This window comes from Lepeophtheirus salmonis, chromosome 8, assembly GCF_016086655.4.
Source record: "Lepeophtheirus salmonis chromosome 8, UVic_Lsal_1.4, whole genome shotgun sequence".
NCBI lineage: Eukaryota > Metazoa > Arthropoda > Copepoda > Siphonostomatoida > Caligidae > Lepeophtheirus > Lepeophtheirus salmonis.
The window spans coordinates 13,281,021-13,294,827 of record NC_052138.2 but is presented as its reverse complement, the minus strand read 5'-3'; the positions used below and the strand labels follow the sequence as shown (position 1 = coordinate 13,294,827).

General features: G+C 30.8%; 1 protein-coding gene across 2 annotated transcripts in view; it reads left to right on the top strand.

Annotated features, from left to right (window-relative positions):
* Positions 1–11,491, top strand: part of LOC121123252 (transmembrane and immunoglobulin domain-containing protein 1) — a 201,104-nt gene extending 189,613 nt beyond the window's left edge. For both annotated transcript variants that reach the window (XM_071890332.1, XM_040718381.2), the window contains one exon: positions 10,704–11,491. In XM_071890332.1, coding sequence (XP_071746433.1) covers positions 10,704–10,828 — 125 coding nt within the window. In that variant the 3' untranslated portion in view covers positions 10,829–11,491. The remainder of the gene's footprint in view (positions 1–10,703) is intronic.
* Positions 11,492–13,807: the final 2,316 nt, after the last annotated feature.

Sequence of the window (13,807 nt, the reverse complement as noted above, 5' to 3'; positions counted from 1 at the left end):
ACGGGATTTGGTGCTTGTTGCTGTTCATTGCAAATCTTCCAGAATAAATATTCATTCAGGCACGGAATCGTCAAAGATGCGCCTCTAAAGCCACTACATCTGCTAGGATATAAAGTGAAATGAAGCCATCATTCAAACAGAACAAACTTTTGTCCTAGCGGACTGTGTCATTGATTTCCATACTGTTGTTCAAATTGTCAATTAAACGCTTCCAAGTAACATCCATTCAATAATAAAACTGAAGACTTAATTTAATTTTACTACGTGTTAGAATTATCTCTAGAATTCATTTGAATCTTTTTTTGTTTTGTCAATGTTAAAAAGGATCTGTTGTTTGTATCATAAGAACTTCAAAGTAAGCCTCATGATTATCCATGCCATTATAGCAGAAAACAAAACCTGAGAAGATATTTTCACTATGAAGAAGTTACTATTACTAAAATTTCCATTGTGTTTGTCGTTTCTGATTATGAAGCCAAATCCCTGTTCTACCTCAACTAGTAAAAAAAAAAAAACATTCCAAAACTAAACTACATAACAAAATTAATCGTAGCGTTAGTTGGAGTAACTTGCTCTGCTTTTCATAAAGTTGTGTAAATATACCTTATCTATAACTTCATAATGAGGTTATAAAATTATTTCTTTATGACTTGCGGTCTACTTTACAAGTCATCAAGCAGTAATGCTTAAAACACTAAAGTAAATTCATCAATATATTGATTTAAAGAATTCAGAGGTATACTTTATTGATTATTTTCCTAATTTGATTTAAACAATATAATGTATAAATACATATGTTTTATTTATATAAACATGATAAAGAAATTTCTAAAACAAAGTAAAGAAATTTGAAACGCAAAATAAAGCAATTTAAAATTAAAGAAATAATAATTTTAAAGTACATCTATAATTTAGACTAGAAGAGATAGAAAATATAATGGAATCAAGAGTATTTCCCCTAGTAATATACCTAGAATGAATATTATAAGTACGCTGTGTGGATTATTTAAATTTCAACATTAAGAATTGTATATCCTTCTATTATAAACAGCTACTTTAATGAATTAGAAAGAACGAATCAAAAGGGATAGAGAGGGAGTTAATTGTTAAGGTGACCTTTGAGAATTAATGTCTCAGGAGTCAATAGGACGGAGGATGGTTGTCCTGGGAGTAGAATGTGGGGGTAGTTTTTTCCAAACTAAGAGTTAGTTGTCATATAATAACTTTAAATATTATTATTAAAAATAGTAGAGGCTGGAGATAGTTCCTATATTGGAAATACGAAAAGCTCTGGAGTGAAGGATGTATTCACTCTAGAGACAGGTTAGAAGTCCCTATTACAATCCTTCATGTTAATTTGTATCTTCATAAATAAAAAAATGAATGATGCTTCCATTAAAGAAGATTTACCTATGATATCTTCCTCAAAACTCTCTACATCAAATTAAAGGTAGGAGACGAGTGTCTAGAATATAAAATTGAAAAGTAATGAATTTATTGGAATAATGTGTAGATGCAGATATCTATATTCTAATTTACCGAAGAAAAAAACCATCTAAATAAGGTATACACTAGAACTACTGAGTTACTCAATTCAAACTATTTCCTCTAATATTACTTATATATACATTAAACGTTCCGCCATCAAAATTAAATTTATACCACTTATCATTGTATTAGAAATGAGTAATGTGTTTGTTATGTATATTAGGGACACATCAGGGCTCCTTCAAAAGAGTAGAATACAAAATAGAGGTGAATTTATGATTAATAGTAGCTTTGAATAGAGGAAGAGAACTCTCTGGGTTCCTAATCGGTTCTATTATTTGATTATTCTTGCTCTATATAGAAATTCATCAGAATAAGAGGACTCCATTAAAAACCTTGAGCGACTGATGTATTTTTGAAGGGATGATCTACGAGATTCGAAGTCACTATATTGGGAATTTATGTTAAAATGTATCTCCACAATGAAGGATCCGCCCGTTGAAGGAGATGAGAGCCAATAAGTAAGACAAAGAGTATGTTTTGAAGAGTGGAGATCCCTGAATATCAAAGTGTATTCCTTATATACTAAAAAGAGAAGATACGGGTTCATTGAAGCAATGGGTGGATAAAGATACATTATACAAATGTTCTGTCGAACATATCCATATAAATCACCGATAAATCAAAACTACCGAGCCACTCAATTCAAACTCTTCCCTCTCATAGTTATCTTGTGATTTATGATGTATGTTTACACTACGAGGTTCCATGGGGATTCACATTCGGAGTTACTTAAGAAAAAGTTAAGATAAAATATCCCTGCTTAGGAATAAGCGTAGGGAATTATTTTCCTTCAATAATATAACTTATCCGTACAACAGATTAAATTCCCAAATAGTGGCAGCACTTTATAAGAGGGGTAAAAATATTAAAAAAATCAAATGAAATACATTTTAATACCTGATTTGATACAAAAAACATAAATACTTCAGATTAATGATTAATTTTTCATATGCTATAGGTAAGGATGTTATTTTTGTAATGAAAAAGCAAAGTTTTAAAATTATTAACGGAAAAACTCGTAGTTGTGTGTTCTCTTTCTTTCAACATTTTGTTAGGTCGTCGAGGTGTTAATGCTGATTCCCTCTCTGAAATAAGCATATTTTGAATGTAGAAGATTCTCTTATTTATAACAGTAATTCATTTTCTCCCCCCCCCCCCTTAATCATATTTCTGGCAGTTGATATTACAAGGGTTTTAATTTCGTAATACCATCAGTCTTACTCTTGCCTTATCCTAGCTCTCTAACAAAATTGACATACCTTAGATTGTTATAATTAGTCCTTAAAAATATGTGTATTTTTTTATTTTGTCTGGTTTTTTATTATTATTATTGTTGCCTAACTGAAACGACGAAGAATAACCTTAAAGATTTGTTGTGGAGTAACTGGACTCATTCTAAAATTGAGTGGAATAACGGAGTAATTCTTCCCAATATCATGGCTTATTCCTTTCTTCCTCTCCTTCCTTGTCACAGTTGATTGATTGTGGCGGATCTATTGAAAAGTCATGAAAGTTAAGCTGCTCTCCTTTAAAACATTTTTCAAAGGGTCAGGGGTATTATTATGATTTTCGGTTTCTTTTTTCCAATATGCCCAAAATACACATGATTTTCATCATTTGTTGTAAGTGTAAGTTCTTTTTAGACTAGGAGTAAAATTAAAGATTAACAGCAGATGACTTATTTAATATGTTGATAAGAAGTTATAGTTGTGTTTATTTCCTTCTTTTTATTCGCATGACTGGCTATATCTAATTTAATATGATGTAATTACTATCCACTCAAACATTCTTCACATTATCTAGGTTACCAAGTTAACTTTTGTTTATTTCGTTCTTACACTTAAATACCAAAGAAGTTACACACATTAACGAGGGTTTTATGGTTGAATATGCAAATTTTGTATTTCAGGGATAATTAATTAGTTAAAAAGAAAACATAACTCGTATTTTTTTTCGACGTATCCTCAGTCAATTTTGACACACCTTTTCCATTGGCAAATCCACTTGTCATACCCTTACTGAAGTCAATTTCCGACTTTGGGTTTGTGACCCACTCCCAAGCTGACTTTACATCTGCCACGGTCCCAAATGATCTTTCAGCGGAAAAAAATTGGCTTAAGGGAACAAGAAGAAGTCAGGTTATGGCAAATTGGGAGAGTAGGATGGGTAATAGTATATGGTCTTCATCCCAAGTTTATCCATGAAACTTTAGTTTGCTTTGAAATGTGAGGACGGGCATTGTTTATGTAAAGGGCCCAATTTCCAGCCTTTAGTTCCGTTCTTTTTTCCACAAAAAAAAATGATCTAAAACGTCTTTATAACATGTATAAAGTAATTTGAGTCAACAGTTGTGCTTTTAGGCAATTAATGAGTGTATATAAAGCCATAGTAATCAAAGAATGAAATAATCATTACTTTGTTAGCTGAATTATTGACATTGGCTTTAATGGGAGCTTAACATACTTTAGGTACCCATAGTTTAGGTTGTTCTTTGGTTTTGGGTGTGGTGAAGGATACCCAAGACTCACCAGTTGTAACAATTGATTTTATTACCCCGATAAGCCCTCAAAAGTTTCTGTGCACATTCTACCTTTCTAATTTTGTGATCCTCTCTGAGAATTCGAGGTACCCAAATGCACAACGTTTTGAGAGACCGAGGTATTTGGTGAGGATTTGTTTGAGAGTCCACAATGAAAGGTCATGCTCCAAGGAAAGCTCCCTGACTATAACACGTCAATCCATCATCACAGCCAGACCACTGACTCAATCATTTTCGGTGTCCTTTTTTTTCAGATCCACCACGAGTATCTGATGGGTCCTCTCCTGCTCGAACTTTAGCAATCATCCGATAAATGTGGGAATCTGAGATGGTAGAGACTCCGAAGCAGTCGTTGACAATTTTTAATGTATTCTGAAGACATTTTATTTTCACGAGTGAGTTCGGAAACTAAACATGAACATCCGTCATTTTTATTTATTGGAAGGGGTAAGCCGACAACGCATTTTGATTGTCAGATTTCGCCAGTAACTCTGATATGATCCAGTTTGTTCATATCAAAAGGATGAACCACTATGAATAAAATTTTTTGTCTGTTTTTCAATTTTTTTTCAATATCTTTAAAAATGAAGGAGCTGTGATAAGATTCGTATATTCAACCATTTAGCTCTTTGTTATACATAAATCAAAGTTTTGCTTTAAAGATAAAGCTTGGGGTAAGATTACACCATAATATTAAAAAAAAGTACATAGGTAAAACTGATCAAAATCAATACTATAAGAGGTAAAAAATATTGGAGTTTACTATAAAACAAAAATAATTGATGAAAATAGTGAAAACACGACTCAAGTTTAAATTTTAGATTGTTTTAAAATCCTTTCATACTAAAAATAGAGTTGAGTTTAAGATCTCTTAATTATCAATGTAGCCGACCTTAATATAAATGATAGCTTCTAGATGGAGACGGAAGGCCAGGCACATGTTGCAGATGTAGTCCTCTGTTATGGCATCCCAGTGCTGTCTGACAGTGGCTTTGAGGGCCTTGGTGTTTGGATAAGGGACAGCTTCCTTTCGACAAGTATCCTAAAGCTATAATCAAGGGGATTGTCATAAGGGCTGTAAGAGGGGCCAAAAGTGTTAAAAAGAGTCTTGGAACTGTTGAATGTTGAACTGTTTTCTTTAACTTCTTGGGTCTATTTTGACCTTTTTGCTTTTTGAATCTTTCTTTCTCTCCAACATTTCGGACTTGCTGATGGCGTAGACAGTGGTCCTGGAGACGCCCAACTGCTTGGAGTGTGCAAATATAAATTTGCCGATCACGTTTAGGTGTCATTTTCTCCACTTGTATGGAAGCAAGATAGCTCAAGTTTGCTTTGTGCGTTAACCTATTGAAATTATAATGAACTTCAAGCACTCCAACATTATTAAGTATTGAATTTGTAAGTTTTAAGATTTTAATGGACCACTCAGAAATGTATTTTCTTGCTAAAGACCCCAAAGACGGATGGAAGGTTCTTCATATCTTACTGCTACAACAGTACAAATTTCTTTCAGCTCCTGAGGATGTATCAAGTCTATATTTAATATTATGTTTTTCAAATAGTCTTTAAAGTTTAGTAAAGAAAATCTAAGGCTTTGGTTTCCTATGAGACTCCTCTATTCCTCTTGGAAATCCCGAACAAATCTATACCTTTGGCAACGTATGTATTAGTATGTTTTTATTTTATAAAATAGCCATAGCGGGACAATCCATGAAGGCATGTAGAGTGTCATTAAATAGGAGAGTTTTGGAATTGAGTAGTAAATTTTTTGCCATTCTTTATTTATCTTGGATAATTTAATATTCTCTTTCTTCAGGAGTCCGGAAGATTTAACAGCTTGATTTGACCATCACATTTTTTTTTCTTTTACATAATGCCAGTTATTATTTTTTTACAGCACTACTTATTTGCATTTTTTGACCTACATTTTTCCTGTTAATTCATCATTATCTGCCAATATACACTAAAAAAGTATATTATATATAAAAAGCACCATGAAAAAACGATGTATTTTTTCTTGAGTCTGTTATTGCCACATTGATAGTTCTTTTGCATAAATATTTGTATATAAATAATTTATATATGTAAACCATTTCAATTATAATTTATTTCAAAAATTCTGAATAAAAAATACAAAAAAAATTGTAAATTTAGAAATAAATATAGTCAAATAAATGAAATTACTTTTTTAAAAGAAAAAAAATGATTGCATATCCAGAAACCATGGCCTGTATATTTAGTTTTTATTATTTGCATTTTTATGTATGTAGACTGTAGAGTAAGATTAACTTCACATAACATTAAAGTCTTGTTGCTAACGGAGGTAAAAAAAAGTTAAATGGAATATCCCACATACTTTTTATCCTATTTTTGTAAAATTACCCAATATGTTTCAGAGTTCACCCACTTTATTATGGATTTTTTTGGTCTGATCCTTTGGGATTACACTCTATAGAGTGGTTCATATTTAGTGTTGCTTTTTTAAAGCTTAAATTAAAAATAAATTGAGTTGAGCTTATCAAGAAATTGCAAAAGTTTTTTCCTCATTTCTTAATACTCTTTTCACAATCAGCTTGAAAAAACAAAAGTGTGAAGGATCAACATCATCTCAATGGTCGTCCAATTGCTACGATAAATGTAGAACTCCAGAAAGATTTGTGCCAAAATAAAGAAAATTAAAAGACATTTCATCTGGGGGACAATAAAGCTCCCAGAAGAGAATGAACACACCCATTAGTGCGTGAAGCATGGGAAGTTAGTGCCCTAACTGAGACACTCTTGAAATCACTAAATTTCTCCTGGTTTAAACGTTTACGACTGAGTAAAGATTATTGTACTTCATCTATAAAAATGAAACATACTCAACAAAAAGATGTGGTAGATATAGTGAAAGGGTCTTCATGGGCCCAACTGAAATTGTTTAGTCCAAAGAAAAAAGTATTTTGGCCAAAAATTCATGTTTTCTCTCATGCGGGCTTGAACCATGTTTGTTGTATGTACTAGAGCACCATCTTGTGCAAATCGGCACGACTTATTCCTAGACTTCTTGAAGGTTTTTTGGGTCTACGAAAAGTCTGGTGACTTTACCATTTTCATCTTTCTAGCAAATTATTTTCTGCTTATGTTTGGAGTGTTCTTAAATGGATGTTAAGCAGCCTCCGAGGTCGATTTGATTTGTCTACCACTTCTAAACCAATCCTTGAGGCTTTTTTCTTCCTCCAAAACCTTCCTGATCATGTAAACTGTATGACAGTTACCCTTCAGAGTGTACTTATTTCAAACGAAGAGTAACAATAGGCATTTGTTGGAGAGGTATTTTCCATATAAATAAGGCAAGGATTGTCTGTTCGTAGATGCCTAATAATTTCGATCAATGCCGGGCACTACATTTAGTATCTTATAAAGTTCATATGCCCAATGAAATTACATCGTTCGTTGTGATTTTTTATATATGAGTCTTGCTAAGGAAAACGACGTGTTATACCGTTATTATTATACATAAAGTTATAAAAACCTTTTGCAACAGTGTTGAAATATGAGATGTTTTGATATACAGCTATAAATGTGTATGATTTAGATAAAAATTCGTATTTAAATATGAACATACATTCAAAGATAGTCATCTTAAACATATGTATGTTTTAATGTCGTAAAACATTCTTGTCATTTACATATCTTACAAAAATTAAAAAGAATAAAATATGAAAAAAGGAAATTGAGCGGAATGAAAGGGAAGTTGTCCTATATAACTTTGTTTTTTCTCCGTCCTCCATCCTCCCCCTAGTCTTTTCTTTCTTCCTCTCTTGCTCTTTTTAATAAACATAAACATAGGCTTTAAACACAAGGAAAAACTTTTTTTTATATGCGTGTAAATATATTGTTTATTAAAGCATTCATATTTATGGTTGACTTAAATTAACAATTTAATATTTAACAGTTTTATTTTTGAAAAAAAGGATGATACTCAATGACAAAATTATATATATGTATGTTTTGTTAAGTTTTACATTGTACAATGTATAATTTTATTTGAAAATAAAGAAGTTAATGACTTTTAAAACCTAAGCCATTTCATATACGTAGTGTCCCGTTTTAACACTAGATGGAAAATGAATGAGTAAAGACTAAAGACGGAGAGGTCATTTTTGTTTTAAATTACATAGTAAGATACTTGAACTGGCAAACGTCTGGATCTAACTTTTGGTGGTTTATCTTATAGCTATTTTTTGTATTATATTTTACTCCTGATCTTCTTTTATCATAATCCAATAGCCTGGCTCCGCTATATAGGCCCTGCTGGCGGTGACTTTACACTTTTATTTCCCAAAGTTTCGAGAAACAATGCTACAATAGAAAATGCATTTATTCTTAATGAGTTTATTAGAGAGATATTACTTTTTTTATTTAAATATCTTCTTCATCTTTTTTGTTTACGTCGTAGTCATTTGTCAATTTTCTTTTTTCATGTGTATTCAATATACTTCCTCCCTTTTTCTTTCCCCTTCTAAAAATGAATTTACAGAATGAAACTAAATAAATATACTTTTTTCATCAACACTTTACTAAACATTTTTTATTGCACAGGAAATAAAAAATAATTATTAAGTACATAATGCCATAAATAATCATTTTTTGCTACTTTGATGAGTTTTAAAATATATTATGGAGTATTAAAAAATATATATAAAATTGATTTTTTTTCTTTTTGATAAGGTAAAAGTAAAGTGAATTGAGCGATTATTGATTTTTTTAAAGAAATGAAAGTCATTGAACTTGATAAGTAAATATATTTTTTGGTGTTAAACTTTATAGTTGAAAAAAAAAGATATTATATGCAAAATAATTTCTATGTATGTACTTTACATATATATATATATATGTAAATATTAAGTTTAACAAATATTATAACTAATCTAATACAATCCTAACTATTTAAATATGGTCATTTTTTATAAATGTGTTTTCTCAATATTAAAAACTAACTGAAAACAACTTGAAGTAAACTTATACTTATATTTACATATATATTAATAGTTTCTAGGTTGAATTATGTTCAAATTTATGCCCCGATTTATTATGGTATCAAATTTATGAATTTGAATAAAGAGACAATGTACTGTGGTTTTATTTTTTACCAATTTTAATTATTTGTTGAAATTTATAGACAAAATCAAAACTTGTCGAAAGAAAATTAGCAATCAATGAAAAAATTAAATACTAAACATGGCTAATTTATAAATATTTTCATGTTTAAGAACACATAATAAGTATTATTCATTTGCATTTTGGTACTATTTTAAGGTTTGAGTTTATCAGTTCTACGAATTTACTGGAATTTTCTTAATTGATAGTGCCACAAATTGATAATGTCTACATTTAAATTTATTATCAAGTGGTTTTGAATTTAAATGTTGAAATATTGAGAACCCCTAAATGATCCAATCTATAATGTACGATCTTATCGGAATAGAACATTGATGAGTTCATTTGTGACATCTTTCATAAAAATACAATGATTGAGTCAGTTATTAACATCGATTTTTCTATCATTTAAAAGACCATTGTGCCATCCTGGTTTTGCTAATATATTAGGTTATGTAAATATTTCTGAGCTTTTTTCGCTAGATGTATTTTTTGAGCTATATCTCACGATTAATACAATGCATTAAAAAAGCTTAAATTATCATAAAAGGGAAAAGGTAGACTTTAAAAAGTTCGTTTTACATATTTGTGTTTTGTGAAGCCAGTTGTCTGTTGTAGTGTTTCAAAATGCAGGTTAAAAATGAGAAAATTTGAAGCATTTTTCATAATCAGTACGATCATGGTGAACAGAGCAGGCGGCACAAAAAAAAAGGGTGCTATTTATGTACTGAATAAAGTATCCAATGCAACAGCAAAGAGGTGGTTCTATTAATTCTGTTCTGTTAATATGAACATTGAAGATGAGGCAGGATCTAGTAAGCCAATTTTTTTGAATCACGGAATGATGAAATTGCATTCAAAATGGTCAAAAGCTATGCAACAAGATGGGGCATATTTGATATACATTGGATAATAATTACTATGTTAATTTTGCCGTCAGAATAAAGTGAAAAAAAACGCTCATCAATTTTTGCTTCACTTATTTAATGCCCGTCAAAACCAAACAAAATAGAATGATGTCTCACAAAATTCAGTTTGGATAAAATTTGTACTCTTAAACGAATTATCGTCAATTTCCATAAATGATTTTTTTCTTATTAACCTTAAATTTGTTCTTAAAGTAGTCAAAATTAATCGTCACAATAAAATAATGAGAGATTAATAGATTTTATTTAAAGGGTGCTATATCAGGGCCATTATAAGTTCCATCAAATAAAGTTTCTAAGTTGTAATTAAAGTGTCGAGTATCAATACTTGACACAGAAATTTAACGAAACAGCCTATAATTGACTCAAATACATCTATTAATTATAGGTAATTATGCTTATATGAAGAAATAAAAAGAATTAGGATTTTGTCTTTACCATGATAGTTTTTATATTGATAGGCTAAATATTGACGTTTTTAGAAAATGATTAATTGATAAATGTACTATTCTATCTCATAATTGAATTTTTTATTTCATTTACAGGCTCTGAAGTCAAACCATGGGTGAGTGACGAAGGCACAAAATCCCTAACGGATCTTCCTCTACTCTTCATCTCCTTGCTCGTCTCCTTTTTGAATGCACCTCTTTTGACAGTTGGCACCTTGTGATAAACGGAAGAAAAACCCTCAGTCAAATAAACATTTCATAAAAAGGACAAAAATTGAAACAAAATATGTTTTTACATCGTTGAAGGATGTATTCGAGTAAGGCGTTTGCCGTGGGGCTAATACAACCCTTGCCTCGAAGAAGATTTATTTTTCCAAGATAGACACTACGAAATTAAAAATATGATAAAATGTAAATATTGTTTTTGAGGTCTTTAACTACGCGATATATGAATATCTTAAACGCATAATATTTTAAATCAAATAACAGGCCTAAGTATTTTTTCCCCTGATGTATTATGTTATCATCATAATATATCATGTTGATTGATTTTACTGGTCTGATTTACGCAACCGTCAAAAAAAAAAAATCTTTTTTAATATATGATAATATTTTTTTTGTAACATTCAGCTAAAAAAAATATGTGTTAATAAATAAATAATAATAGATTTTGTGTTTTTGATGCCTATGTTACGTATATATATTTATCGAATAATATATAAGATTATTTGTGTATTATGTTAACCAAGAAAAAAAAAATATTATAAGGATTCGTATTATACCTATGATTTTGGGTTTTTTCCTTTTAATTTTGAGTTGTTGTCTCTGATGAATTATAAAAAAGCCAGAAAATAAATTTATATCTTAAAAAATGAAAAAACAAAGCTCATTTCACCATAAGCAATCAGATGATGCACAAAAGATATTTTGCTTCAACATTTCATAGCTTTAATAGAATATTGTGACAAGTAATTTTCGCCTAACGGAAATTTACAACATGACATATTCTTTGCCTTTTACCTGGTGTTTCGTTTAAATTTGAATACTTAATAATTTATGAGGGTTGAGTGATAGAAATGAACTCATATTTTTGATATATCAAAGCATAAGCATTTAGTTACAAAACAAAAAATCTGAGCTCTCTACCTTAATATAAATTCGAGAAAATAACACTTGAATGTGATCGGAAAATTACCATTCGAGCACTACATGCAGTTGGGCGTCTTCAAGACCACTGTCTACGCCGTCATCAAGTCTGAAACGTTAGACAGGAAGAAGGGCTCTATCAAAAAGACCTAAAGGAGTTAAAGAAACAGCCAAGACTAATTCCTTCAAGTCCACGAGGGCCCACGCAGAAGATCTCAGGGATTCACACTTTCCAGACAGCTATCAAAAAATAGGGTGAAAATAAGCCTTGTGAGGATGGAGAGGCCACTTTTGACACAGCCAATAAGACTATTGAATTAGTTTTTGGCACTTTTGGCTCCCTACAGCCCTGATACCAACCCCCTCGACCACACCTTTTGGGTTCATGTTGAGGGGAGGGCCTGCAGTGCCCGTCATCCAAACACCTAGCCCCTGTCAGCTAGCACTGTGCGCCATGATAGAGGACTACATCTGGAGTGGGTGCCTGGCCTTCCACAGTCGCCTGGAATCCATCATTGCTGCTAAGAGTGGTTACATTAATGATTAAGAGAGGTCAGATACACATCTATTTATTGAAATAATTTTGTCTAAATTATATTGTTAATTATTGTACTATATCTTATTGAAGTTGAAAATTCAAAGTGTGCAGATTTTAATGTACCGGTACACGGTATTGTTTTTACATTACAGGCTAAAACTTTGCCTCCATTCCTTAACCTTATTTCAGCCGTAGATCAGAGTAATAGTAAAAATAATAGGAAGGAATAGTGTTTAAATGGACGAAGGAGTAAGAAGTTATAGATTAAGGATCACGAGTTTATTTCTAAAGTATTCATTGACATCTTGTTCATAGGTACATGATATCAGTTAACATTTGAATAAATGAAAGAAATCCCATCTATTGAACGAAAGGAATTTTTTACCTAGTGTTGTGTTAGGCCTTATTTATTTAGTCAAGTCCTGCAGGTCTAGTCAGTTCTTGGGACCGGTTCTTAATACTGTCGATCCTTCGGACTGTCAAGGATCAAACTTTATCAGTTTTAAGACTGATATGCAGGACTGAACTGAACCGAACCGAGACGACGAGGTGGAACTGCAGACTTCAGTCCTAAATAACGACTAACACAATACAAATTTTATAAGTAAAGCAATAAAGTAAAGTTTGAACTTATAATATAAAAACAAAAAAAGATGTCAAATATATAATGTAGCAAAATATACAAGAGGCAAAAATGTTTGTGCCAAAATTAAATAGAACCATTTAATATATAAGATCATCTATAAGTATAGCTTTGTTTTAAGGTTTGGTCTTAATATCAAGGTGAAGGAAAAAGTAAGTAGATGACTATCTTTTTTATATAATTGGCATCGTCTTGACCATAATTCTTGGATGTCTGAGTTATCATTGACAACAATACATGAATGATGTTTAGCTAATCTCAACTTTTTGTTATGATATCAAATAATTGTAATTCAATATTTTATATTAATTTGGTTAAGAAATACATACAAAAGTTATTTCTGATTATCTGCATATATTTCAAGAACAAGACAGGATAAGTATTGTACTAGTATGTTTAGTCAATCTAATTTCTTCAACAACAAAGTTAATAATAAGTGAACATACAAATTGTTTGACTAGCTCTATAAATGTACTTTAATATATCATGGTAAATATTATATGGAAAGAACTTCCCCATATAGCTATTTTTACCGTGAAAATATTACGAGGTAAATATTTATTATATGGATTGCATTTCTCTTTAAATAATAATCAAACACTTATTTCTGATTTCATCTCATGCCACTGATTTCTGAGACATCTAGCTTTCTAGTAATTCAAGATTAATATGTAATTTTCAAAGTAAGACAGTATTTTCTCATCCTTTTAATTACTAACTCTTTGTACAACTAAAAAAAATGTCGATTTTGGCTTTTTATGTAACCAATAAAGAGCATATCTAACTTGTGATGCTTTTATCCTCTATTTAAGCCTTAGTTTACTAACTGCCCATTATCTTAATTACTATTAGAGTAGATTTGCCTGCGTTTCC